Raw genomic sequence first — 27463 nt, 5'->3', positions numbered from 1 at the left:
CATTTTAATGTTTATGTTCTTAACATTTGCAGATTTTGACAATGCATTGGGTTACATGCTCACTGTTCTCTTTCTCTATATCTCTAAAAGTAATCAATAACGAGAGGGGAACCTGAAATGAACTTGGAAGAAGCCGCGACTCAACCACATGTAATAGACCTTTGCATTGGGGAATAGCCTCAAATATTTTTAGTTTAAATAGTATATTCAAACTCACTTACTTTGACCAGAGTAGAAACGTTAATATGGTACTTAATTTTCTTGAGTACATTGTTTTCTATCTTTTTGACTACTTAAAAATAAAAAGTTTACCATTCTATCATGCTGGATGTGCATGCCTCTGAAATACATGCATATCATTTAAGTTTCCAGCTTCATGTATTTTACTTGTGACTTTAGAGGAAGTTTGTTGCAAACAGGAGGCCACATTATCACAGAGACTCAGAGCTCTGCATTTCTGTGAAGTCACTTCCTTCTCCTACAAGATTAAAAATCGTCAATCATCATCTAGTTGTGTGAAACACCAGTTCCTGTTTCATAAAAAGTCAAACAAACAGGAAACATCTCATTAAAATGCATACAACCCATGCAGTGTAACTCTTATTTCAATTTTTATTAAATGATTAGTATTTAACGTGTATTTTTTCAATTTCCTGATTATATGAAGAACAAAAGCAAAACACATGGTACACACAAAAATAAAGTACAACCCAAAGAAGCTCAATAAAAACTTGGTTCTGAACAATTTGAAAAAAGACATATTCTAAATATAACAAAACAAAACGAAATACGAGGAAATATTGTTTAAAAGAAATACAATGCAGGGAAAAATGTCTACTCATCTAACCCTGCAGCCAAAGGTCAATAATTTCAATTTCAGGAAAAGTCACCTCAGTTTTCTGTCTTTAAATAAGAGAAATTGCAGAGGGTTGTGCCCTTAAAGCTCTTTTTGCGGAACACCAGCATGTTCACTGCCACATTGCTCTGTCTCCCTGATCAGTGAATAGAAAGCGTCACCTATCACAGCATCATTGATGCATATGGCTCCTCCGCCTCTGCCCATCTGACTCATCTCCCTGTTCATGTCGGCGATGCAGGTCCAGCCACGGTCAGCAGTCAGGCTCCACTTGGAGTGATCGACAGTGTCGGGGAAGGTCTGCGTGCCGGGAAGTTGTACCTTCTTCACATTGTACACATGGTGAGGGATGCTGCAGTTAGAAGGCAGAGGGCGACGCATCTTTCCCCAGCTCTTGACGTACAGATCCTGCTTCAAGTGACTTACAATGAAGCCAGAGTAGATATCTGTGAAGGTAGTGAAAACAAAGTGAAACACATAAACCATGAAAAAGAGAAGTGCACAACATTTTTGAAAAAGCTCTTAACGTACAGAGCCTGCTTCACAACGTTTACAATAAGGCCAGGGTAAATATCTGTGAAAGTATTGAAAACAAAGAGGAACACATAAACCATGAAAATTGGCTTTTTTTAATTCATTTTTTAAAAACTTTTTATGATTCAAGTCTATTTTATCAATTTAGTTTTATTCTATTTCACTTACTCCACAACAGTTCATGGCCACTGTGACTTGGGGAGATGATAATACTCCTTTTAGAAAAGACAGCTCAGATTTGGTGATGTCTCCCTGATGCATCACCTGAGAATCGATACTTCCGTCTCCAGAAAAGATTTAATGTAAAAATAATTTTTAAAGTTGCTAGTAATGATTTTTCTCAGTGTACAGGGTCACACGTTTTCTTAGTGAGAGCAAGTGTTTCCTATTTGTCAAGTTCATCATCAACCTAATTTGAACATTTTAGAATGCAAACACTTACCATCCCCAAATCGTGTGTATTTTGCAAAGCTGGTGAACCTCTGTCCATTCACTGACGTCAGCGTCATGAGTCTAAACCAGGGCGTCGTCTTTGGGTAGCAGGTTCTCAGTGCCACACAGCGCAGGTCAGGTAGAAAGGTTTTGGGTATGCTAGAGTCGTATGAAAAGGCATGGATGTATTGGAGCTGCAGTCCTGAGAATTTAAATACAAGATGTTATTGTTCAATGGGATTGTCACCCCCTTTTTAGAAAATTTACAAATAGCTTTTACCTACCTATTTGTTTGAATGAAGCATAGGAGTAAGTGACACATATAAACGTTTGAGCATTAGCGTTTCCACTTGGGGGCCAGAAGTCTTTACTCTGATATGTTGGAAATTTTGGAGTGCTGTGAGAGAGCCAGACTCCAGTTCGTTCATCCAACATTACAACTCCTTCAGGTCGTAAAACAGAAGAAACAGAAACACAGCTTTGTTATATTAGGATGTTTTTTGGCTTTGAAAGCAATACAGTGAAAGGTTGCAGCTCCCACCTTTACTGTGTCCAAATGATGCAGGAGCTGGCTTGAGTTCCGAAGGCTGATCGTTATAGAGCAAATATCCAAATCCTTCCGTCTAAAAAAGGAACAATGACACTGTTAGGACTTGTGACTGCAGGCTGTCATGCCAGAGAGACACGTGTTACCTTTCTGTCGTAGAAGTCGAGAAGAGGTTTCAGGGTGTGGGCCAGGGTGCCAGAGTTGCTGTTGATATTCTCTTGGCTGGGTATCCAACCATTGGTGCTCTCATCCATGTACAGATATGACAGACCACCGTCGTTCATGTTTGGCAACTTGTATAAGATGTACCTAATGGCACAGAGAGAAATGCATTGTTGTTATGCGTCCAGCTGATACTGAGAATAGGTGAAAATAGAAACTGCCACAAATCGAAGTTTCCACCAACCAGTCGACCTCATCTCCATCGTCATTCCTGCAACTCACGTCTGATTTACAGGCTTGAAAAAAGATCCCAGTGCTAAAGAGGAATCTTATCACTGTTTTCTGAAACAGTGAAACAAAGTCCGGAAGTTACAATGTCAGATAAATTAAATGTCACTGTGATATGGTTTTCTAAATCAGTGAATCCTGTTATCTTAACTTTGGCCCAAAATGCTAAATACAGTAAAAGATGCATCAGATAATCACAGTCCAACTGAGACATTTAAATTTAATTTGTGTTTTGATGACTACTGTAGAACACATGTGTAGAGCTGTAAACAAACACAAAAGCTTATTATATATTACATGTTTAAACCTAAATTATCTACAATAAAACCCATTATTAGATTAGATGCTTCTAAAATAAAATCTTGATTTAGGGTTCACGCTTCTACCCTGGATCTTTAGGGTGCTTTTAAATCCCTTCTTAAAACATTATTTGTAAAAATAATTTATATTTATTTACTTATGTATATTCATATTCTTAATTGCATTTTCATTCTGAAGCATTTTATCTTATCATTAGGCTGCAATAGTTCTGCATTTCCTGGACTGTTCAACCTATTGTGCAAATAAACCAGTTCCATTCGTTTTTTTTTAAATCATTCAAAACAACAGTCAACATCTCTATGTAAAATGAACACAGTGCAACAAACTATAAACTCAGTTTACTCCATTATCTAAAACATATCGATCGCATTCTATAGTTATTTAATAACTGCAGAACACAGTAGTTTTACAGTTCAGTATTCAAGTATGAATTTGCGAATTTCAGTTTGTCTTTAAGTTCCTCTGTAAGAAAGAAGAGACACAACATTAAACCATACACAACCTCAACCAACACTTGAGTCAAGTTTAAAACATATAAACACTTTACTTACATATCTCATCATCTCAATGTCTGCTATGTGAAAATGCTTTTATCAAACGGCCTCGTGAAATGAAACAGAAACCTTCAATGAGCTTACTTGTTCCTCATTCACAAGCGTCACTGCAGATGAGTCAATGGTTGTTTGCCTAAACCTGTTAATATACCCTATCGGCTCAGGAGGGTGTACTGTGTATTGTAATGTTGTCAAGAGGGAGTGGCTGCACCATAGAAAAGCAAAGATCTCAAACTAGCATTTTTAAAAACAATGAAACATATTTATAGGTATAGAAGTCTTTTGTTTTTCTAGTTGCAGCAGCACAAACCCTGTGCTGGATGTGCATGCCTCTGAAATACATGCATATCATTTAAGTTTCCAGCTTCATGTATTTTACTTGTGACTTTAGAGGAAGTTCTTTGCAAACAGGAGGCCACGTTATCACAGAGACTCAGAGCTCTGCATTTCTGTGAAGTCACTTCCTTCTCCTACAAGATTAAAAAATCGTCAATCATCAACTGGTTGTGTGCAAAACTAGTTCCTGTTTCATAGATAGTCAAAAGAAAAGGAAACATCTCAATAAAATGTCTACAACCCATGCAGTGTAACTATTATTTAAATTTTTATTAAAATGATTATTATTTAACTTGTATTTCTTTAAATTTCCTGTCTATATGAAGCACAAAAGCAAAACATATGGTACACTCAAAAATAAAGTACAACCAGATTGAAAACAAATACAACAACCCAAAAAATGCTCAATAAAAATTTGGTCTGAATGATTTGAAGTTGAAATACAATTTGAAAACAGACATATTCTAAATATATCAAAACAAAACGAAATACACCCAAATATTGTTTAAAAGAAATAAAACAAACATTTTTTTTACAGAATTTCTTCCTCAGGTTTATCCAACCTTCAGCCAATGGTCCCCAGTAAAAGGGAAAATATAAAACAACGTGTTTTTTTCACCGTCTAATCACAGGTTTTTTTTATGTCTTGAGCTTTATGTAATGATTAGAAAATATAAATTACAAGCAATAAAGATATATATGTTAAAATAAATGTAATCAAGCTATTAAAACACATTGCTTTTCTTAAACTTCTTAAAACATGATTTAAAATAATAGCGATGCAGTCTTTGATTTGTAGAAATAAACCACCCAGAAAATAAACGACATAATTGATCATACACTAAAAAAAAATTGGGTATAATTTCCAAAAATATATATGGTACAACCAAACAAATTTCTGGAAAAGTCACTTCACTTTCCTGATTAAAAAAAAGAAGAAAATTCAGAGGGTTGTGCCCTTAAAGCTCTCTTTACGGACTATGTGGACGTTTACGGTCACATCTCTCATACTCTTTAATCAGTGAATAGAAAGCATCACCGATCACAGGATCCTTGATGCATATGGCTCCTCCGCCTCTGCCCATCTGACTCATCTCCCTGTTCATGTCGGCGATGCAGGTCCAGCCACGGTCAGCAGTCACGCTCCACTTGGAGTGATCGACAGTGTGGCTGAAGGACCGCGTGCCGGGAAGTTGTACCTTCTTCACATTGTACACATTGTTCACATTGTGAGGGATGCTGCAGTTAGAAGGCAGAGGGCGACGCATCTTTCCCCAGCTCTTGACGTACAGATCCTGCTTCAAGTGATTTACAATGAAGCCAGAGTAGATATCTGTGAAAGTAGTGAAAACAAAGTGGAACACATAAACCATGAAAAGAGAAGTGCACAACAGTCCATTAAAAAACACAACTTGGATATAAACACTGAAAAATGAAAGTTTTTGGACCAACTCAAAAATTACTTGAATTGGTAAAACAAATAAATAAAAGGAAGTTATATTAATACATTGCCTAAATTCACTTTGAAAAAATTATTCATGGTTCAAGACTATTTTATCAATTTAGTTTTATTCTATTTCACTTAGTCTGCAAGAGTTCGTGGCCACTGTGACTTGGGGAGATGATAATACTCCTTTTAGAAAAGACAGCTCAGATTTGGTGATGTCTCCCTGATGCATCACCTGAGAATCGATACTTCCGTCTCCAGAAAATATTTAATGTAAAAATAATTTTTAAAGTTGCTAGTAATGATTTTTCTCAGTGTACAGGGTCACACGTTTTCTTAGTGAGAGCAAGTGTTTCCTAGTTGTCAAGTTCATCATCAACATAATTTGAATATTTTAGAATGCAAACCCTTACCATCCCCAAATCGTGTGTATTTTGCAAAGCTGGTGAACCTCTGTCCATTCACTGACGTCAGCGTCATGAGTCTAAACCAGGGCGTCGTCTTTGGGTAGCAGGTTCTCAGTGCCACACAGCGCAGGTCAGGTAGAAAGGTTTTGGGTATGCTAGAGTCGTATGAAAAGGCATGGATGTATTGGAGCTGCAGTCCTGAGAATTTAAATACAAGATGTTATTGTTCAATGGGATTGTTCCCCCCTTTTTAGAAAATTAACAAATAGCATTTACCTACCTATTTGTTTGAATGAAGCATAGGAGTAAGTGACACATATAAACGTTTGAGCATTAGCGTTTCCACTTGGGGGCCAGAAGTCTTTACTCTGATATGTTGGAAATTTTGGTGTGCTGTGTGAGAGCCAGACTCCAGTTCGTTCATCCAACATTACGACTCCTTCAGGTCGTAAAACAGAAGAAACAGAAACACTGCTTTGTTATATTAGGATGTTTTTTGGCTTTGAAAGCAATACAGTGAAAGGTTGCAGCTCCCACCTTTACTGTGTCCAAATGATGCAGGAGCTGGCTTGAGTTCCGAAGGCTGATCGTTATAGAGCAAATATCCAAATCCTGCCATCTAAAAAACACAAGGACACTGTTAGGACTTGTGACTGCAGGCTGTCATGCCAGAGAGACACGTGTTACCTTTCTGTCGTAGAAGTCGAGAAGAGGTTTCAGGGTGTGGGCCAGGGTGCCAGAGTTGCTGTTGATATTCTCTTGGCTGGGTATCCAACCATTGGTGCTCTCGTCCATGTACAGATATGACAGACCACCGTCGTTAATTTTGGGCAACTTGTATAAGATGTACCTAATGGCACAGAGAGAAATGCATTTTTGTCATGCGTCCAGCTGATACTGAGAATAGGTGAAAATATAAACTGCCACAATTAGAAGTTTCCACCAACCAGTCGACCTCGTCTCCATCGTCATTCCTGCAACTCACGTCTGATTCGCAGGCTTGAAAAAAGATCCCAGTGCTAAAGAGGAATCTTATCACTGTTTTCTGAAACAGTGAAACAAAGTCCAGAAGTTACAAAGTCTGATAAATTAGATGTCACTGTGATATAGGGTTTTCTATATCAGTGAATCTTTTTATTGCAACTTTGGCCCAAATGCTTATTACAGTAAAAGATGCATCGGATCATCAAAGTCCAACTGAGACATTTAAATTGAATTGTGTTTTGATCACTTCTGTAGAAAACATGTGTAGAACTGGAGACAAATACAGAAGCTTATTTTATACTATATATTTAAACCTAACTTATCTACAATAAAATCCATTATAGAATAAAATCTTGATTTAGGGTCCTCTCTTCGACCCTGGTGCTCTGGACTACTTTTAAATCCCTTCTTTAAAAAAATATTAATATAGATTTTTATTCATAAGAATTTTTGTCTTATCATTAGGCTGCAAGAGTTCTGCCTCTCTTGGACTATTCAACCTATAGTGCAACTAAAACAGTTCCATTAGTTGTTTTTTTTTCAACATTATTCAAAACAACAGTCAACATCTCTATGTAAAAATCAACAGAGTGCAACAAACTATAAACTCAGTTTACTCTTAAAAGCTGCAGAACACTAGAGTTTTACAGTTCAGTATTCAAGTAGGAAATGTTTGAATTTCAGTTTGTCTTTAAGTTCCTCTGTAAGAAAGAAGAGACACAACATTAAACCATACACAACCTCAACCAACACCTGAGTCAAGTTTAAAACATATAAACACTTTACTTACATATCTCATCATCTCCATGTCTGCTTGGTGAAGAGACTTTAATCAAACACACTCGTTACATGAGACAGAAACCTTCAATGAGCTTACTTGTTCCTCATTCACTGCATATAAGTCATTGAGTGTTTGCCCAAACTTGGTAATCTACCCTATGGGTTCAGGAGCATGTAGTTTGTATTGTAATGTTGTCAAGGGGGAGGTGCTGCACAATAGAAAAGCAAAGATCTCAATCTAGCCTTTTAAAAACAATAAAATAAATATGTTCTTATACAAGTCTTTTGTTTTTCTAGCTGCAGCAGGACCAACCATGTGAGGTTTTTAAATATTTATTCTTTAATCATGACAGTCTGACAATACCTATAGAGCTGTGTGTGTGTGTGTTTTTCCTCAGCGTCCCTGCTTTAAGTTTTAAACAAGATGATCTGACATTGGTGCCTGAATGAGATTTGTTTGACACACCTCATTTGACACACCTCATGTTTGACACACCTCATGATTCAGTTTGAATCATGAGGTGTGTGAGGTTCAGTGTGATATTAAAGTTCATTACTTCAAATCTGATGCATTTTGACTTACAGATAGTAAAGTTGTGTTATGAGAGGAAGTATAACAATTACAAGCTGGTGGGTAGTTTGTATCTTAATGTGTTGAAATTATCTTTGTTTCAGGCATCAGACCGAAAATTAATATTGTCAGCTTGGTTAGTCCTGATTCAGACATCATAGATTCTGAAATAAACTTATATCTGAATTTATATTAGTACCTCACCTTTTATTTTGAACTTCTAAAGATTGAATATAATCAAAATGAGATGTTTTTCCTTTTGGTAGTTCCTCGCTAACATAAAAAGTGAAAAGAATGAAGTTTCAAATTTTCAATGAAACACATGTTAGAGTTGTGATGCAAGTTCTTAAATAAAAACGAATTGACACACAAACAAATATTAGTTTTTGCTTTAGTGATATCTAGTGGTGGAAGAGCATAATGCAACAGATAGCCCTCACCTCACCTGTCCTTGAGTGTGGAGAAAGAGCGATTTTCTTTACCCGTCAAAACATTAGTTCGGCTGTAACATTAGTTCTGCCTCACATTTCCCTCTCCTGGTCGCGCGCCCCACCTGCTATGCCTCCGCGCCCCATCGGTGGGACACCACAGTTTGAGAATCACTGGGCTACATCGCGGAATGTTACGGCCACTGAGTGACGAAATGGGGCAAGCATTCGATTTAGACAGCGTCCCTCCTCAGGAGAAGGAAAACATTCAGTAACGTTTTAGCTAGACCTCAGATAATATGAACGTGTTCACCTTTCAAATTCATTATGTGTCATTAGGCTGCGTTCAGTTCATCGTTCTCATAAAAATGAACGTGTTTAATGAACGCTTTCTTTTCATGCACAACACTGGAAACAACAGTGGCCTTGGAGTCAAGTAAAAACGTGAAAGGACCTGCTTAGAGACAGTTTTGGATTTGTACCCTCTGGGTTTCTGTAGGAACACAGTGGTGCAACATGGCGGACACTGTGGAAAACAACCTGCTGCCTATGTAATGATAAAAAACAAACTAGAAAATTCCTCCTGCTTAGAAATCAGGTCGGGGCTCTGATGAAGTGTGAGTAACTTGGGACCGATTGCTCACTTCATCTTCACAGTGACCAGTAGGTGGCGCTGTAACAATATTAATGAGTCAATATTGAAGGCCAATAGGACATCATGTAAGCAAAAGTAATTTTAACTTCGGTCAGTTTTGAACTCACAACCAGTAGAAAAGTCCCCCTCTGAAAGACAAACAAAAATCAATGTTAAAGTATTTATTATAAAGATCCCACTGTCCCCATTTTCCCCTTTGGCCCCCCTCCTCTTCCTGTGTATCTCACTAACAACCGCACCTGTGTCAGAGATAGAGAGAGAGTTTGGACCTCGGGGGAACGTCGCAAACAAAAAGCACTCATTCAGAATCCATAACTCCTATCTGTAAAATATGAACACCGTGAAAATCACAAGACTTTACCGAACAAGCACACATCTATATAGTTGGTTAAATAAAAAAAATTTGACCGTCCGAGCTAGTTAGAAAAGTGCTTCTTCTTCCAAAAATGTCCCCTGAAAATGAACTTGGCACCCAATGGGGCAGACATATTTCTAGTCTCCTCAAACAAACGCTTGTTACTCAAAAACTATACGTCCTATCTGTAAAATGAAAACACTTTGAGAAGCCCTAACCCTAACCCAATCTTATTGGTAAGAGACACAGACAAAGAGAGAGAGACAGACTGTTATAACTTCATTTTCGTGTTGATCAGTAGGTGGTGCTATCACCTTCAGAGAGAGAGAGAGAGAGCGACTCAGTATGTTTCTATTAGATTTCAATAGTCCCCCTGTGGCCTCCCTCCATTGCACGTGTATGTCACTAACGGCCGCACCTGTGTGACAGAAAGAGAGAGTTCTGAGCTCTGGAGAACATCGCGAACAAAACGCTCTCATTCAAAATCTTTAACTCCTATCTGTAAAAAATGAACACCTTGAGAAGACTTGGCCAAACAAAAAGATATCTTTATAATTGGTTAAATGTGAAAAATGAGACCGTGCGAGCGAGTTAGAAAAGTACTTGTCGTTCCAAAAATGTATTCTGAAAATGAACATGGGACCCAATAGGGCAGAGATATTTCTACACTCAAGCGCTCTCCTCGAACAAATGCTTGTAGATGTAGATATAATTATAAATATATACCAAAGTAAACCTGGTGTAATGCTATAAAAAGTTGGTGTTTTAAACAAAAAATGTTGTCTTATTTTGGAGATTTCTCAAAATATAAAGATTAATGATAAGCGTATGAAATCATTTATATTTTGAATGAAGTGTATGACACAAAAAGCTAGGTGTTAGGACACAACTGGAATTTCATCTTTATCACTAAAATATCAAGTTATTCTAAGTGTGATTATGTTGTAATGAGTGCGGTGATAAATATGAGCAGCGGCAAAAATGTACCAAAAATATTTAGTTTTGCCTTTCAGGGCCACTACAAATCAAGTGAAACAATCCAAGATGGTCAATGAAGATGAATATGATAAAGTTTGCAGATCACAAGCCAAATTCATCAGCATCCGAGGCAGGGCCGGCCCTGGCAATGTTGGATTCCTAGGCGAGATTTCAGATTTTTCCGAGCCGTTCGGGGGTCTTCACAGGTGACTGACCTACTCTAGCCTATAGCCGCCCCCACAAGAGATTGTCTGCTTCTGTCTGTCACAACCGACAAATGTGTGGAAGAAGTACATTATGGAAGATGGTGAAATTTCATCATTGGGGCGCAAAAGTCTGGGAAATTGAAACTCCAGGACAACAACGGGGAAAATCAAATGTATGGGATGCCCATTTGATCATTTATATAATATATCACTTATATATAGTTTTAAATCGATCTTCAGTGTGCTTTCGAACAAATAGAGCAGACCCTAAACTCATCGCTGTAGATTGCGAGCCGGCCCGGAGCTTCGCTGCCAGTGCGAGCAGCCCAATGATTACCATGGGCATGGAAAGGAGACGCACAGCTTTTCGAGGCGCTTTGCGTCGCTTCTACCTCCGGTGTGTCCCCGGGGTTAGAGGACGATGGTGTGACGTTAAAGCATTGGTTAACGTATGTATCACGTCATGGTAAATCAGCCTCTTGTGGCACCCTCTTGGTATTTTGCACCCTAGGCAACCGCCTATGACGAAAGTGTGTACATCTGATAAGAGTGGCATGTTGTTGGGACAGGGTTTTTGTGAAACCAAAGTTCGGCCACATGTAGACAAAGCCTGATGCCGCATGTTCTTTGTTCTTGAGAAAGCCTTCCGAACTCAGTCTACCAGGATGACGCATGTTCTTTTGTTCCGGACAACTTCACACAGAGGTGTGAAAAAGCCACCACCAGGCTCAGCTCCAATTGGTCACTCTGGCCTCATGCTCTGTGAGGTCACCGGGACAATATAAGGCCAGGTCTCCCCCTCCTCTATCTATTCTACAATCTTTCCAAGGAGGCAGGCTGCCAGCCTCTTCTCCTGCACTGCTGAGGGGAGAACCCTGGCTGCTCCAGCCCACATCTTCTCTTCCCATCCAACGAGAGCAGCGCAAGGATGCAGCTACCAGCTCATCCCCTCAAGGAAACCTCTTCTCAAACCAAGCTCTACCAAACTCCTAGCAGCGACTCAATGTCCTGCAGGTAAAATTGGAGGTCAGCGGTGGTCTGGAGCTGACACTTAACTGGGCCAACTGGGGCAGGTCGGCCACGAGCGCAGCCGGTACAGGGCAGTTATAGAAACGTGGGTAAAGGTAGACCAGCTGCTTTGCTGGAGAGGGAGGGGAATGCATCACACAGACGAGAGGAAGGACAGATTATGATCACTGTAGTAAAAAGCTACAGAGTGGATACACTATAGACTGCTATAAAAATAACAATAACTCTAACAGCCAGAAAATGAGTAGGAAGGTCAATCAGAAGAGCATCAGGCTCAAATGTTACATTTTAGCTCATTAGATTTAGATTTTAGATTTGATCAAATTGCAATTTAAATATAGTTTTTTTTCATCAAGATCAATCAATTATTCTCTGAGAAATAGAACAAATTGGCAGTTTTTGTGTAATCCTGCTAACTAACTAACAAACACACACAAAAACAACTTCCTTGGTGGACATGACTATGCTGTTCAGTTCAAGATGTTTGAATGAACATTAGATACATTACATCTGACTATGTGTGGACTGTCTATGACATGTTCTAAATATAACATAACAAAACGAAATACACGTAAATATTGTTTAAAAGAAATAAAAGACATAACAAAATATGACAACATTTCTTCTTCAGGTTTATCTAACCCGAAAAAGGGAAATTTAAAACAATGTGTAATTTTTCACAGACTAATCACAGATTTTTTTTTTTATATCTTGAGCTTTATGTAATGATTAGAAAATATAAATTACAGGCAATAAAGATGTATATGTTTAAATAAAGGTAATCAAGCTATTAAAACGCATTATTTCTTCTTAAACTTCTTAAAACATGATTTAAAATAATAGCCATGAAGTCTTTGATTTGTAGAAATAAACCACACCAAAATAAAAGACAGAGTTGATCATACACTAAAGCAAACTTAGGTATAACTTCTACAAATTTATGCAGTACAACAAAAGTTTTTTTCTGGATTAGTCACTTCAGTTTCCTGACTTAATAAAATAAAATATTCAGAGGGTTGTGCCTTTAAAGCTCTCTTTGTGGAGCACCAACACGTTCAGGTTCACATCGCTCATACTCTTTAATCAGTGAATAGAAAGCGTCACCGATCACAGTATCATTGATGCATATGGCTCCTCCACCTCTGCCCATCTGACTCATCTCCCTGTTCATGTCGGCGATGCAGGTCCAGCCACGGTCAGCAGTCACGCTCCACTTGGAGTGATCGACAGTGTCTGTGAAGGGCTGCGTGCCGGGAAGTTGTACCTTCTTCACATTGTACACATGGTGAGGGCCCCTGCAGGTAGAAGGCAGAGGGCGACTCATCTTTCCCCAGCTCTTGACGTACAGATCCTGCTTCAAGTGACTTACAATGAGGCCAGAGTAGATATCTGTGAAAGTAGTGAAAACAAAGCGAAACACATAAACCATGAAAAAGAGAAGTACACAACATTTTAGAAAAACAATTCACAAGTACATAAAAAAAACATAACTTGGATATATACACTGAAAAAGTTTTTGGACCAACTCACAAATTACTTCACTTGGTAAAAAAATTTAACAAAAGGAAATTATATTAATATATTTGCTAAATTCACTTTATAAAAACTTTTTATGGTTCAAGTCTTATTTATCAATTTAGTTTTATTCTTTTTCACTGAGTCTGCAACAGTTCGTGGTCACTGTGACTTGGGGAGATGATAATACTCCTTTTAGAAAAGACAGCTCAGATTTGGTGATGTCTCCCTGATGCATCCCCTGAGAATCAATACTTCTGTCTCCAGAAAAAATGTAATGTTAGAAGTAATTTTTAAAGTTGGTAGCAATTCTTTTTTCAGTGTACAGGGTCACACATTTTCTTAGTGAGAGCAAGTGTTTCCTATTTGTCAAGTTCATCATCAACCTTATTTTTACTTTTAAGACTGCAAACACTTACCATCCCCAAATCGTGTGTATTTTGCAAAGCTGGTGAACCTCTGTCCGTTCACCGACGTCAGCGCGGCTTTTCTAGACCAGGGCGTCGTCTTTGGGTAGCAGGCTCTCTGTGTCACACAGCGCAGCTCAGGTGGAAAGGTTTTGGGTATGCTAGAGTCGTATGAATAAGGGTGGATGTATTTGAGCTGCAGTCCTGAGAATTTAAATACAAGATGTTGTTGTTCAATGGGGTTGTCTCACATTTTCAGCAAATTAACGAACGGCATTAACCTACCAATATCTGTGAAATTGCTATAGGAGTAAGTGACACATATAAATGTTTGAGCATAAGGGTTTCCACTTTTGGGCCAGAAGTCTTTACTGCGATATGTTGGAAATTTTGGTGTGCTGTGAGAGAGCCAGACTCCAGTTCGTCTGTCCAACATTACGACTCCTTCAGGTCGTAAAACAGAAGAAACAGAAACACAGCTTTGTTTTATTAGGATGCTATTTGGCTTTGAAAGCAATAGAGTGAAAGATTGCAGCTCCCACCTTTACTGTGTCCAAATGATGAAGTAGCTTGCTTTGGAGGCTGATCGTTATAGAGCAGATATCCAAATCCTTCCGTCTAAAAAAACCAAAACACAATGACACTGTTAGGACTTGTGACTGCAGGCTGTCATGCCAGAGAGACACGTGTTACCTTTCTGTCGTAGAAGTCGAGAAGAGGTTTCAGGGTGTGGGCCAGGGTGCCAGAGCTGCTGTTGATATTCTCTCTGCTGCGTATCCAACCATTGGTGCTCTCATCCATGTACAGATATGACAGACCACCGTCGTTCATTTTGGGCAACTTGTATAAGATGTACCTAATAGCAAAGAGAGAAATGCATTGTTGTCATGCGTCCAGCTGATCCTGAGAATAGGTGAAAATATAAACTGCCACAATTAGAAGTTTCCACCAACCAGTCGACCTCGTCTCCATCGTCATTCCTGCAACTCACGTCTGATTCGCAGACTTGAAAAAAGATCCCAGTGCTAAAGAGGAATCTTATCACTGTTTTCTGAAACAGTGAAACAAAGTCCAGAAGTTACAAAGTCAGATAAATTAGATGTCTCTGTGATAAAGAGTTTTCTATATCAGTGGATCTTTTTATCTTAACTTTGGCCCAAAATGCTAAATACAGTAAAAGATGCATCAGATAATTACAGTCCAACTGAGACATTTAAATTTAATTTGTGTTTTGATGACTACTGGAGAAAACATGTGTAAAGCTGTAAACAAACACAAATGCTGATTATATATTATATATTTAAACCTAAATTATCTACAATAAAATCCATCATTAAATTAGATGCCTCAAAAATAAAATCTTGAGTCAGGGTCCTCTCTTCTACCCTGGATCTTTGGACTGCTTTTAAATCCCTTCTTAAAAAATGATTTGTAAAAATATATATTGTTTGGGTGATCTATTTAATTTGATTTAATGTAATCGTGATCTAATTTAATTTTTTATTCTATTATTTCATCTTCTCTCTTGTTGAAATTTTCCTTCTGAAGCATTTTGTCTTGTCATTAAGCTGTAAGAGTTCGGCATTTCCTGGATTGTTCAACCTATAGTGCAACTAAAACAGTTCCATTATTTTTTTTAAACATTATTCAAAACAACAGTCAACAGCTCTATGTAAAAATCAACACAGTGCAACAAACTATTAACTCAGTTTATTCTATTATCTAAAACATATTGATCATACTATTCAGTATTCAAGTATGAATTTGTCAATTTCAGTTTGTCTTTAAGTTCCTCTATAAGACAGAAGGGACACAACATTAAACCATACACAACCTCAACCAACACCTGAGTCAAGTTTAAAACATATAAACACTTTACTTACATATCTCATCATCTCCATGTCTGCTTGGTGAAGAGACTTTAATCAAACACACTCGTTACATGAGACAGAAACCTTCAATGAGCTTAATTGTTCCTCATTCACTGCATATAAGTCATTGGTTTTCTGCCCAAACTTGTTAATCTACCCTAACGGCTCAGGAGGATGCATTGTGTATTGTAATGTTGTCAAGAGGGAGGTGCTGCACAATACAAACGCAACGATCTCAATCTAGCATTTTAAAAACAATAAAACAAATATGTTCTTATACAAGTCTTTTGTTTTTCCAGCTGCAGCAGCACCAACCCTGTGAAGTGTTTAAATATTTATTCGTTAATCATGACAGTCTGACGATACCTAGATCTGTGTGTGCATGTGTATTTTTCCTCAGCGTCCCTGTTTTAAGTTTTAAATAAGATGATCTGGCATTGATGCCTGAATGAGATAAAGTTCACTCGAGTCACTCAGGTGTGTGAGGTTCAGTGTGATATTAAAGTCCATTACTTCAAATCTGATGCATTTTGACTTACAGATAGTAAAGTTGTGTTAAGAGAGGAAGTATAACAATTACAAGCTGGTGGGTAGTTTGTATTATAATGTGATTTAAGTTGCAGTTTTTGTTTGTTTGTTTCAGGCATCGGACTGAAAATGAATATGGTCAGCTTGGTTAGTCCTGATTCAGACATCATAGATTCTGAAATACACTTATATCTGAATTTATTCTTATACCTCACCTTTGATTTTGAGCTTTTAAAGATTGAATATTATCAAAATGAGCTGTTTTGAGCTGATCCTCGCTAACGTATGAAGGGGAAAAAATGAAGTTTCTATTTTTCAATAAAACACATGTAAGAGTTGTGATGCAAGTTCTTCAATAGAAAATTACTGACACACGAACAAATATAATTTTTTCCTTTATCAAAGAAAGAGTCACAACAAAATACAATAGTGATGTTTAACTGTGGTATGAGAACTACATGAATGTACTTGGCTAAGATTCACTTAAGGTAAAAGCTCTTAAAAAAAAATTATGTGTAAAACATTTCTTGTGGCTTTTTAAATGGTTGTGGGGTATAGTGACATCTAGTGGTGGAAGAGCATAATGCGTTCCAACAGATACCGCTCACCTCACCTTTCCCTGTGTGTGGAGAGGAGAAACTACGGTGGTCTTAAAGTCAAGTAAAAACGTTAAAGGACCTCTTTAGAGCCAGTATTTGATTTGTCCATCTTAAACCTACACACTGGACCTTTAAAGGGATGCCTACACCTGCACAGACTCAAAACCTCTTTAAACCTCTGAGTGTCAGACTCATAGAGTCCACATCGTTCTGTCCGTGTCTCTCAGTCAACAGCCAATGTACCAGTCCACCGCCTGTCGGAAAGCCCTGTAAATCAGGGGGTTGAGGGAGCAGATCAGCCCCCCGGCGCGCTTCAGCTGGGTCATCTCCCTGTTCATGTCCCCCAGGCAGGTCACGTCGTGGTCATAACCCCGCGACACACACCACTTGGAGTGGTCGTTGTAGGACTTGAACGGGAGCGATCCGGGGAGATGAACCCTCTTGATGTTCATCACATGTTTGGGCAGGGAGCAGTTGGAGGGCAGATCGTGACCTTGTCTCTGCCACGACTCCACCAGCAGGTCGGCATCCAGGACCTGCGCCACCCAGCCTGTGTAGATATCTGAGTGAACAGCAGTGAAAGGGTTAGTAAGGATTATAAATTTAGATATAATTACAAATATATACCAAAGTGAACCCGGTTATAATGCTATACAAATTTGCTGTTTTAAATTTTTTTCTTATTTTGGAGATTTCTCTTAATATTTAGTTTTGCCTTTCAGGGCCACTACAAATCAAATGAACCAATCCAAAATGGAAAATGAAGTTCCCACAACTGTCAATAATATGTTAAAGTTTATATAGTAAATCACAAGCCGATTATATCAGGATCCGGGTGAACTTGGGTGGGGTGAGTTCACACACTTCTCTGTTCTGAGACCAAAGTGTGTACATCTGATAAGAGTGAATGTGGCATGTGAAATATGCACAAAAAACAATAGATAAATGCTCTAACAGAGATGGAAACTGAAGTTAAGATTGTTTTTGTGGAGTAAATATTCAGGTGACAACGTGGTTCGTTTGTGTAATTTCATTTAAATGTCTACAGGGGATAAAAAGGTAAATGTGTCACAGTGCATGAGGAATACTCAACCGTCTACGAAGCGTTCGGATTTGACAAAACTGAAAAACTTTTCCCCCTTGACTGAGACGAGCTGCTGCACTCTCTTATCGGAGGTCAGCGGTGGTCTGGAGCCGTCACATAACTGGGCCAACTGGGGCAGGTCGGCCGAGAACGCAGCCGGTACAGAGCAGTTATAGACACGTGGGTAAAGGTAGACCAGCTGCTTTGCTAGAGAGGGAGGGGCATGCATCACACAGACGAGAGGAAGGGCAGATTATGATCAATGTAGTAAAAAAGCTACAGAGTGGATACACTATAGACTGCCATGAAAATAACAATAACTCTAACAGCCAGAAAATGAGTAGTGAGACAGCAGAAGGTCACTCAGAAGAGCACCAGGCCCAACTGTCACATTTAAATTCACTTGATTTAGATTTTAGATTTGATCTGCATCAATTTACAAATCAAATTAAAAAAAAATTGTCCGACGTCACTGTCTGAAGTGCTGGACGTTTATAATTCTCATATCAAACACGTGTAGGATGCAGACTGGATCAAGATAATTGATTTGACTCAGACTGTAAAAAACATCTTTGTACAAATACTCCTGCGCGGTGTTTACACATGAATGTCTGCGTGTGTGGAAGCTACTGGCAGCCTTACACGAGGCCCCATCACGGGGCAAACGTTTACATGTTTTTTGAGCAAACAGAGAATTTTGTAAGCTGAAGTCTGTGATGTGTGCAGAGCAGGAGCAAGTCCGGCCCTGTTGCTTCATCCGCGTTCACTCACCTACATGGAGAAACTGCTCATACTGGTAGGTCACGCACAGAGCAGTCTGGCCGTTGACTTTGCCGGAGGAGGGGTAAAGGTAGCCTCTCTCCGCGAACGAGGGGAAATGGGGAACGGTGTGCGACAGCCAGAAACCTTGAGAGCGGTCAAAGAGCAGCCCCCCTGCAGAATGCATACAAACAACCCTTAATGCACAAAATCACGGACATGAAAACCAGTAGGCACACACATAAACTTCAATCGAAGTCAGCCCAGAGTCAACAGCAGTTATCACACAGATGCTCTTTGACCATTTCCTCCCCCTAATACTAAATTATCGATCTGTGCTTTTTTGCAAAATCATTGCAGTGAGAGGCCCGAAAGGTCTGGAACTAAACAAAACACCTCACTTTATAAACAGACATCTACTGTAACCTGTTGACATCAGAGGTGGAAAACTAAAAATAGATTTGGGAACTACTTTATTTTGTGATTTTATAATATTTCCATCAAAAGACTCACATTGTGTTTATGCACTAACACAGGATGCAGACCTACAGTTACAGTAGGTCTAAAGTCACCATATGGTATGACCGATTACACTGTGCCGTGCATTCGGCGGTCATTCACCCACTTTATTTGACATGTTGTGATATTATTGTGATATTAAATTATGACCAACCAAGTTTTACCAACATTTTCGTACACCAAACATGTAGCCAAATCCTCAAAACTAGTGAATATCAAGTTATCAAGTTATTTGATTATCCACTGCACCTTTAGTGTGTCCATAGTCTTGGATGTAATCCATCAGTGGTGGAGCATCATTGTAGAGTGCGTAGGCTGAGCTGTTGGACTGTGAAGAAATGTGGTTCATACTTACAGTATATTGAAAGTTATGCTTTTTTCTTTAACATTTCATATATTTTATTACTTCTAACTGCTGCTGTTATTCATTAGGTCTATAATAATAATAATAACTTATATAATCATATTTAAAATAAGAATCATAATAATAATAAGCTGAAATAATGAAATGAAATATCATTATCAACAGATATGAAAGCTATTTTATAAAGAATGTTTTAACATTTTTAAAAGACTAGTTTGACATTTTGGGAGATAAACATATTTGCTGTCTTGCTGTCTCTTTGAAGAGAGCATCAACCAGTCATATCTGTCCGGTAGATTTATGGCTACAGGCAGCAGCTGGTTAGTCTGGAAATGGATGACTGATGCCGGGGAATTTACTTTGGTTTTCAATATGAGTTTATTTTTTGTCTTATGTTGCATTTATTTTCTCGACCAATTTTGTTTTGTACATTTTCTTTCCCTTTTCCTTATAAATGGTAAAATACAAATTATGTAAGAATGCTGCATGTATAAGTATCATTATATGTAAACACGTGTCAATGTGCATTATATAACACAAATGGCATGAGGAGGGACAGTACTATTTATGTTGCTGGGGAAGCTTGTTAATCGGCAGCTTCTGTTCAGTTCCCCATAGGATACACGAGAGCCGACTCAGCAAACTGGCACCGACCTAGAACAGAGGGTCTGTGTATGAAGCCCACCTGAAGAACAGGGATCTCACCTTGTAGGCCTCACCCATGTACAGCTGGTTGAGTGTGTTCGCGACGGCTCCTTGACTGGCGTTAATCATGAATTGACTCATCTGCCAGCTCTTCAGTGAAGAGTCCAGGTACATGTAGTCCACGCCACTGCCCACCTCGCCGATCTTATACCTGGGCAGCTTGTAGATGATAAACCTGCAGAGGACGAAGCGGGAAATATACTATAGAGAACATATTGGGAATACATATTACAAAACAGGTTATATCATTTTAATGTCTCAAGAGAAACATAGTATCAACAATAGAATTTCTCTGCAAGTAGACAGAAGACATTTCATCTGCTATAATCGAAGGAGCACGACTATCCTGCCAGTAAAGCTTCACTCTTGTTGTTACATTTCCGCGTAAAATATCAACTCACCAATCAACAGGCTCCCCAGCTTCATTTCTACAGGAAATCTCAGCTTCACAATCTGCGTAACACAGAAACAAGATAAGAGCCTGACAGCACAGACTGAAGAGAGAGGTCATCCTGAATGAACAAACAAGACGGGTCTGGAGGCTTCTGTCAGGGCGTCAGCTCCGTTTTCGAATTACTTTGAAAGTGAATCCAGCACATCTGCCTGCCTGTGCAAAAGAGGAAGTCATAAGATGTGTGTCATGTGAAAGGAAAACACCACAGAGACAAGGGGGGGGGGGGGGGTTACCGGGGCAAAATTTTATTAAAGCATTGGGACGTCTCTTTTTGTTTTTCAAGTACTGCACCTGCTGTCACCTGCTCAAATCAACCGCAGTCATTTCTTATTATTCACGATGAAACTGCTGATCACTGAGCTGAGGAAAACAAATGTCTGACACATCGTCCTATATTTACATAGTCAGTGACAACGATTGAGGTGAAACTGAGATCAGACCGAACTCAAACTCGAGTTGTGCAGTAACCAATCCACAAATTAGACATCATAAAACATTTAACTCTTGGAGAATTTATGCAATTTTAATTATTAATTAATACATTTCATCGAAAAGCTTAAACCCGCTCTTATATACAATATTTGACCACTTTGGGCCCTGAACAGTTGTGAAAAGGGTAAATAGCTCTTGGTGGTTCTCGATACACCTCAAGGTGCAACCTGGACACATCGGGGGTCACAAGTGTTTGGGCGCTCACATCAGACACCCTCTCCCAGGGGACCCGGTTGGGGATGATCAGGGTGGTGCACTAGGCCACTCATACCCCCTCTAACTCAAGAAGGTGCAATCTGAAATGTGAAAACTGCTGCTGTGTGAGGGTTCACGAGCCACAACTGCAGGGACTCACTGGTTTAATCTTGAACTATATTTTGTATTTTATCAGTTTATCCAATGAACCAAAAGCTTAACCTGAAGAATAATCAAAACTGTCAAATAAATGTAGTTATCAGTGGCCACTATACTATACTATACTGCACCTATATATTGTAATATTAGTATTAATAGGAGGCTGCAGCGGATCATCCGTTCTGCTGAGAAGGTGATCGGCTGCAAATTGCCATCTCTACAGGACCTGTTTGCCTCTAGGTCCTTGAGGCGTGAAGGCAAGATTGTGGCTGATCCTTCCCACCCGGGTCACAAACTCTTTGAGGTTCTTCCCTCGGGCAGGAAGCTGCGGTCCATCAGGACCAAAACCGCCCGCCACAAGACCAGCTTCTTCCCGGCTGCAATTGGCCTAATCAACAAGGCCAGGGACCCCCACCTGAGTCGGACTTTTATTCCGCCCCCACACCTCAGGGATGTGTTAAATTAACACATTATCTCATATTATATTATACTGCATTACATTGCATATTGCAATCGGACATTGTTTACAGTTTTGCATTTTGCATTTCATTTTTTACTTCACTTTTTATATCTTTTATCTTTCATATATTTTTATTCAGAAATGTTTATGTCAAAATAAATGTTACTTTGTATAAATATTGGAAAAAAGTGAGTAAATAAGAAGTAAACAGTGAGTAAATATATACTGGTTTTCTATTTTTTATGCTTTTCCTATGTATGTTGTACTTATTGTGTTTTTATGTTTCTATGTTCATTGTATGCACCAATAACCAGAGCAAATTCCTTGTAGGTGTAAACCTACTTGGCAATAAAATACTTCTGATTCTGATCTGAAGTACCAGAAAATTTTCTATCTCAAAATTGTCAATACTTACATACAAGTAAATACTTTCTTCAACCGGTCTATTATCATTGGGGAATATTGTTTTTTATCCAATAAACAGTTCAAATGAGGTGACGTTACAAACGATACATCAGTATCAGCAGATGTTCGTCAACATCAAAATTGATGTGATTCATTGATTAATACTCATCAGGGATTTTTTACATTACATGTCATTTAGCTGACGCTTTTATCCAAAGCGACTTACATTTTTAGAACACTCATCATTTTTTATGAGGGGCCATCTAGGGGTTCAGTATCTTGCCAAGGACACTTAGGCATGCACCCGCTCTATCCCCTAGGCCACACTCTCCCCCTCTTTTAAAGGCATTGTTAGAGCTGTGGTTAATGATTTCTTTATTTGTTTTGTTTATGGACTTGGAGTTGTACATTGGGGCGTTTCTGTTCTGGGTGTGTCATTTAATCAGACTAACTGGAAATACATGGAAACACAGAGTGGAAAACAAGGATCTGTATTGAGAAATGTTTTCTCTTTGATCCTGCAAGGGACAGGAAAAGTGTATCATTAAGTATGTAACTGGTAGAACTGGTTACTTTCCACCCAACACAACCTCCAATAGCGTGAGTGCAAATGTTGCACCACCCTCTCTACAAAAAAGCTCCTCCATCAGTGGGCAGACAGACGCCAGGTGACGGAACTGCAGACACCATGGCAGCCGAGCAGGTAACGTAATGTTTGACACATATTGTTTTCCTTTCATGACAGATCGTGGTCAATATGATCTTTATGTGATCAGAGGCTACTTTCACTGAATCAGCACTGGAGTTTGTCTAATCTTTGGGGTCAGTGACCATGAGGTCAAACCCTAACTTATCATGTTATGACGGAGTGAACTGAAAAAATACAGTAAGACTGCAGTAAATATTGTAGAATACATGTGTGTGTGTGTGTGTGTATACAGCAATTAAGTTGAAACAACAGTTTGAAATAACAGATCATTTACTGTTTACATCCCCCTGAACTGCTAGAAGTGTGATAAACTTCCCTTTGTTTGGGCAGAACGCGGAGTTTGTGCGAACAGGCTACGGCAAGAACGCGGTGAAGGTGCTGGTCATCAGGAGAGAGGGGAGCCACCACTCCATCATCGAGCTGAAAGCCGACGTGGAGATCACCCTCAAATCACGCAAGGATTATCTGGTGGGAGACAACTCGGACATCATCCCCACCGACACCATCAAGAACACCGTCCACGCCCTGGCCAAGATCAAGGGGGTAGGTCGCCCAAAAATGAGTTGGTGCACTACAGCTTGTCACAATATCTCTTTCTGTTAATCCACAAATACAGTTTGAGATGCTCTTGAAGTCTACTTGTGACACTGCACTTTACTCGAGTACATTTCTATACATTTCTGTAGTGAAAGATGTATAGTATGAACTTCATAATTTCATATTCTCTATTTTTTATATAAGTTTTATTCTAGTGCCTTTTTTACTTCCATTCTCCTGTCTATCTCATTCTGACAAGTCTGATGCTGTAACAAGTAAAGTTCACTGGAGTGGGATCAATATTTCTTATCTCTTATCTTTTATCTTCTATCTTCCTAAAAATTACTTTTTTCAATTCAATTTAATGTTCATCGATGACACGTCTTAATAATATAAAGAAACCCAACATCTCCCACAACGAGCAATCACTTGGCCACTATTGAAAACCTTCAACATACCCAGACTCAAAGTGGGGGCGAGAAGAGAAAGAGAAGGTGGGGAGGGGGGGGGGGGGGGGGGGGTTGAATATAGGGAGAGATCATTTCCATTGATAGATAAATAATGAAGAGCAACCAGGACCCATAACACACGTGTCTGTGATTGATCCACCTCAGGACATTGAACTGAAATGTAGTGCTTATTAACTTACTATTTCATAAAATCAACTTTAATCTTGATATAAAATGATAAACCTCTGATTTCCAAAGTTGAAAAACATACAGGAGAAATATTAAATTGTGAAAATATGAAACAAATCTGAGCAGGATTATGTTTGTTAGCGATAATTGAAATAAAGCCATACAATATTTAATATGTTATGAGAAGCCATATTTAGCCACAGCTTAACTATGGAAGTGAAAAGGGGAAATTTGATATTATTGTATTATTTGTTCAAAGATGCATTATTATATATAACAAATGGATATGATGAGTTTACAAAATAAAATGAAAACAAACATTGAGGATTAAAGCTTTGTTTCACAGATCCTCAGAGAACAGAGCTCCTTCCCCCTCTGACAGTTGTGTTGCACACACAGTTACTCTCGCCTATATCTACTTCCTGATATATTTTTTAATTAACTTTAATATAAACTGAGTTAATTAGACTTTGAATTACAAAATGATCCTACTTTGTCACAGAAAAGTTGAAGTGCAGAGATGTTCCATTCAATAACACAATGACACAACTCCAACCCCGCTAATACAAGTTGAAAGGAGGGAAATACAAATTAGCCCATTAGTTTCAGTTGTAGTCACAGTGGTAGATGTGGTTAATAACGTTGTTCACTACTTTACAAGTTACAATTCTCCCCTCACAGCTAAAGAACACATGGTCCGTTAACATCAAGGAAAAACAAACCCTGTTAATGAATACTTTGTCAAATTAGGAACTTCCTTCTTACACTGAGACGTTTTAATCTGCAGCCCCTCACTCTTCATTTTTAACAAAATGTGCATCTGTGCAGGTGAAGACCATCGAGCAGTTCTCCCTGGACATCTGTAACCATTTCCTGACCTCTTTCAACCATGTGCTGCGGGCCAAAGTTTACATGGAGGAGGCTCCATGGAGGAGGTTAGAGAAGGTAAAAGCCAGGATTCAGTCATCAACACTTATGTGTGTCTTTCCGATGGCAGATTGTGTAAAGAGCCATTTAATCAAACAGGTTAAAGGCGCAGTTAAGTATTCCGGAGAAGGCTATCATTCCGGAAATTCTAGACAAGCAACTTTCCTTCTTGCTGCAGTGGTTGTGGAGGTGCACTCTGGCACCCAGTGACATCACTGCTGGGTGTTCTTAAGGCCACAGCTGTGACAACAATCATCAGCTGAGACTGTTGAAATATTCATCATCAAACTAAGACGCAGATTCTTTTCTCCCTCTCAGAATGGAGTCGAACACGCTCACGCATTTATCCTCTGCCCAGAGGCCTGTCGCTTCTGTGATGTTGAACAGAATCTCAATGGTAAACACACACACTCACACTCACACTCTCTCTCTCACACACACACACACGCACACTCTCAGTATTGGAATAGAAGGTATCTAAAATTACCACTTCTTACTCCCTCACTGTTCTGTAAATAACTCTAGGCTCAGCAGTGTCTTTAGAAAATGCACTTGTACATGAGGCAGGTGCAGTTCAGGCAAAGTTTGAGCGGGACTCATACAAAGCATCGAGGTCGTCACTACTTGTTAACTGATGACAATCAGCTGATGTGAGACTTTCACAGACATATTGGTGTTCCCCTTAAGAAAACATTTATTTTACAAAATGAAAAACCAATTCTGAAAAATTAGGTGCATTTGTTTACATATTTAAACAATTGTTAATTCAAGTTGTATTTATTTGGCCGATTTCTATTTTCTTTTTTTTGTGTCATTTAGAATAATGTTTACTATCAAAATATGTCGAAATCAGTTAGGATCTAATCTAATAAGTTCTCAGTGCTATGTGACAGTAAAGCTGCTGTCTATATTGTTCTGCTGAGCTCCATATTGTCATGTATGAACTTTGCCATCTGTCAAAACGCTTCAAGGGGACAGATGAGGTTTTTGTTACTTTCAGAGGTAAACGCTCTATTCTGACCTATACGTGCATATTTGGACATGAGGTCCAGATACTGAGACACATAACTACGCCCACCCAGCAGAGGGACACACCTCTACCTGCTCAGTCTGCTACTGCTCAGGGGTACACAGCGGTTTCTGATTCAAACTCACTGGCTCCGTGCCCCCCCACACAGGCGTCCCAGTGGTTCACAGCGGGGTGAAGGACATGACGGTGCTGAAAACCACCCAGTCTGGCTTCGAGGGTTTCTTCAAGGATCGCTTCACTACTCTGAAAGACACCAAAGACAGGTGTTTCTGCACCTCGGTCTACTCCAGGTGGCGCTACAACAAGGTTCAGGATGTCGACTTTGACGCTGCATGGTAAGTATCTGGTTGAGTTGAGAAGGAGAACACAACACTCACAGAAGGAAATATCGGATGCTTCAAACCAAAATATAAAATGTATCAAAAACCCTGAAAGTGTAATAACCGAATGATCATCACGTCTCTTCTCTTGTAGGAAGTGTGTGAGGGAGACAATTATTGAAAGGTTTGCTGGACCCTACGATTGTGGAGAGTTCTCACCGTCCGTGCAGAAGACCCTTTATGAGACACAGGTTCTGGTCCTGGACAGAATTCCTGAGGTACGTCCACATATACAGCTGTTTTACTCCCGAAAAAAGAGAAAAGAATTACAGATCTGCACAGAATCTGTCTTTTCTCCCCTCTCACTTAGTGCAGACAAACATTAGCACAAAGACGTTAAGTTCAACACTACTCCACACGCAGTTCAACACAGGCTCATTCAGGAGACTCTGGCTGTAGAGTGAAGTACTGTGTCTTTCAGGTGGATGAAATAGAGATCGTCATGCCCAACAAGCACTACTTCACCATCGACATGACCAAAATGGGTCTGACCAACAAAGACGAGGTGAGTTTTGAAGACGGCGTATGTTTCGAGTTGTTTGGTCATGAAGTTATCAGATAATATTGTACACTTTACCCCCCCAACAGGTACTCCTTCCCCTGGATAACCCGTCAGGAAGCATCACAGGGACGGTTCGCAGGAAAGAGCGAGCAAAGCTGTGAAGGCGCCAATGATCAGCAAAGCGCTGCTGCTGTCGTCAAAATGTTAGATTCCCATTAGCGTGGCTTCATGAGGGCCCGTTCAAATACTTGTGTCAGTGTTCCAACTCATATTCCGCAAACGTGATTAAAGCTTTTGACCCTGTGCTGTGAATATGAGAGTAAATAAAAGAAAACCATGGCCAGTAAAGTTTCA

At 39.2% G+C, this 27463-nt stretch overlaps 5 protein-coding genes across 5 annotated transcripts; 1 reads left to right on the top strand and 4 right to left on the bottom strand.

Moving 5' to 3' along the window:
* Window positions 1-65: 65 nt before the first annotated feature.
* LOC133961101 (deoxyribonuclease-2-alpha-like) lies at window positions 66-4141 on the bottom strand. The gene is made up of 7 exons (XM_062396063.1): window positions 3692-4141; window positions 2776-2873; window positions 2516-2678; window positions 2364-2445; window positions 2107-2265; window positions 1833-2024; window positions 66-1302 (listed from the first exon to the last, which is right to left on the bottom strand). The coding sequence occupies exons 1-7, from the start codon at window positions 3701-3703 to the stop codon at window positions 938-940; spliced, it is 1071 nt and encodes a 356-aa protein (XP_062252047.1). The 5' UTR covers window positions 3704-4141; the 3' UTR covers window positions 66-937.
* Window positions 4142-4279: 138 nt separating this feature from the next.
* On the bottom strand, window positions 4280-7992 carry LOC133961100 (deoxyribonuclease-2-alpha-like). The gene is made up of 7 exons (XM_062396062.1): window positions 7659-7992; window positions 6832-6929; window positions 6572-6734; window positions 6422-6503; window positions 6165-6323; window positions 5891-6082; window positions 4280-5363 (listed from the first exon to the last, which is right to left on the bottom strand). Exons 1-7 carry the CDS (start codon window positions 7674-7676, stop codon window positions 5002-5004), a joined length of 1074 nt encoding a protein of 357 aa, XP_062252046.1. The 5' UTR covers window positions 7677-7992; the 3' UTR covers window positions 4280-5001.
* A 4730-nt stretch (window positions 7993-12722) lies between these two features.
* On the bottom strand, window positions 12723-16134 carry LOC133961098 (deoxyribonuclease-2-alpha-like). The gene is made up of 7 exons (XM_062396060.1): window positions 15676-16134; window positions 14746-14843; window positions 14486-14648; window positions 14335-14410; window positions 14078-14236; window positions 13805-13996; window positions 12723-13259 (listed from the first exon to the last, which is right to left on the bottom strand). The coding sequence occupies exons 1-7, from the start codon at window positions 15691-15693 to the stop codon at window positions 12895-12897; spliced, it is 1071 nt and encodes a 356-aa protein (XP_062252044.1). The 5' UTR covers window positions 15694-16134; the 3' UTR covers window positions 12723-12894.
* A 436-nt stretch (window positions 16135-16570) lies between these two features.
* On the bottom strand, window positions 16571-20831 carry dnase2b (deoxyribonuclease II beta). The gene is made up of 6 exons (XM_062396059.1): window positions 20623-20831; window positions 20222-20396; window positions 19402-19480; window positions 18646-18807; window positions 17884-18081; window positions 16571-17352 (listed from the first exon to the last, which is right to left on the bottom strand). Exons 1-6 carry the CDS (start codon window positions 20730-20732, stop codon window positions 17018-17020), a joined length of 1059 nt encoding a protein of 352 aa, XP_062252043.1. The 5' UTR covers window positions 20733-20831; the 3' UTR covers window positions 16571-17017.
* A 2104-nt stretch (window positions 20832-22935) lies between these two features.
* Window positions 22936-27457, top strand: uox (urate oxidase). The gene is made up of 8 exons (XM_062396089.1): window positions 22936-23089; window positions 23426-23638; window positions 25099-25215; window positions 25516-25594; window positions 26376-26562; window positions 26702-26825; window positions 27029-27112; window positions 27196-27457. The coding sequence occupies exons 1-8, from the start codon at window positions 22997-22999 to the stop codon at window positions 27268-27270; spliced, it is 972 nt and encodes a 323-aa protein (XP_062252073.1). The 5' UTR covers window positions 22936-22996; the 3' UTR covers window positions 27271-27457.
* The last annotated feature ends 6 nt before the right edge of the window (window positions 27458-27463 follow it).

This window comes from Platichthys flesus, chromosome 9 (assembly GCF_949316205.1).
Source record: "Platichthys flesus chromosome 9, fPlaFle2.1, whole genome shotgun sequence".
NCBI classification, from domain to species: domain Eukaryota; kingdom Metazoa; phylum Chordata; class Actinopteri; order Pleuronectiformes; family Pleuronectidae; genus Platichthys; species Platichthys flesus.
This window is presented reverse-complemented; position numbering and strand designations above follow the sequence as displayed.

What these genes read in the sequence shown, in the direction of transcription:
- LOC133961098 (XM_062396060.1), bottom strand. An exon ending in GATGGAGACGAGGTCGACTG is followed by an intron (nt 14,649 to 14,745) that starts GTTGGTGGAAAC and finishes CTTTGCTATTAG; the next exon opens with GTACATCTTATACAAGTTGC. An exon ending in ATCATTTGGACACAGTAAAG is followed by an intron (nt 14,237 to 14,334) that starts GTGGGAGCTGCA and finishes TACGACCTGAAG; the next exon opens with GAGTCGTAATGTTGGACAGA.
- LOC133961101 (XM_062396063.1), bottom strand. An exon ending in TCGACTTCTACGACAGAAAG is followed by an intron (nt 2,446 to 2,515) that starts GTAACACGTGTC and finishes TTCCTTTTTTAG; the next exon opens with ACGGAAGGATTTGGATATTT. An exon ending in TGCTTCATTCAAACAAATAG is followed by an intron (nt 2,025 to 2,106) that starts GTAGGTAAAAGC and finishes TTAAATTCTCAG; the next exon opens with GACTGCAGCTCCAATACATC.
- dnase2b (XM_062396059.1), bottom strand. Translation starts at nt 20,732, where the DNA reads ATGACCTCTCTCTTCAGTCTGTGCTGTCAGGCTCTTATCTTGTTTCTG. An exon ending in ACATGGGTGAGGCCTACAAG is followed by an intron (nt 19,481 to 20,221) that starts GTGAGATCCCTG and finishes ATTTCTTCACAG; the next exon opens with TCCAACAGCTCAGCCTACGC. An exon ending in AGACTATGGACACACTAAAG is followed by an intron (nt 18,808 to 19,401) that starts GTGCAGTGGATA and finishes TGCATTCTGCAG; the next exon opens with GGGGGCTGCTCTTTGACCGC.
- uox (XM_062396089.1), top strand. Translation starts at nt 22,997, where the DNA reads ATGTTGCACCACCCTCTCTACAAAAAAGCTCCTCCATCAGTGGGCAGA. An exon ending in CCCTGGCCAAGATCAAGGGG is followed by an intron (nt 23,639 to 25,098) that starts GTAGGTCGCCCA and finishes GCATCTGTGCAG; the next exon opens with GTGAAGACCATCGAGCAGTT. An exon ending in GTCGACTTTGACGCTGCATG is followed by an intron (nt 26,563 to 26,701) that starts GTAAGTATCTGG and finishes CTTCTCTTGTAG; the next exon opens with GAAGTGTGTGAGGGAGACAA.
- LOC133961100 (XM_062396062.1), bottom strand. An exon ending in TCGACTTCTACGACAGAAAG is followed by an intron (nt 6,504 to 6,571) that starts GTAACACGTGTC and finishes TGTGTTTTTTAG; the next exon opens with ATGGCAGGATTTGGATATTT. An exon ending in ATCATTTGGACACAGTAAAG is followed by an intron (nt 6,324 to 6,421) that starts GTGGGAGCTGCA and finishes TACGACCTGAAG; the next exon opens with GAGTCGTAATGTTGGATGAA.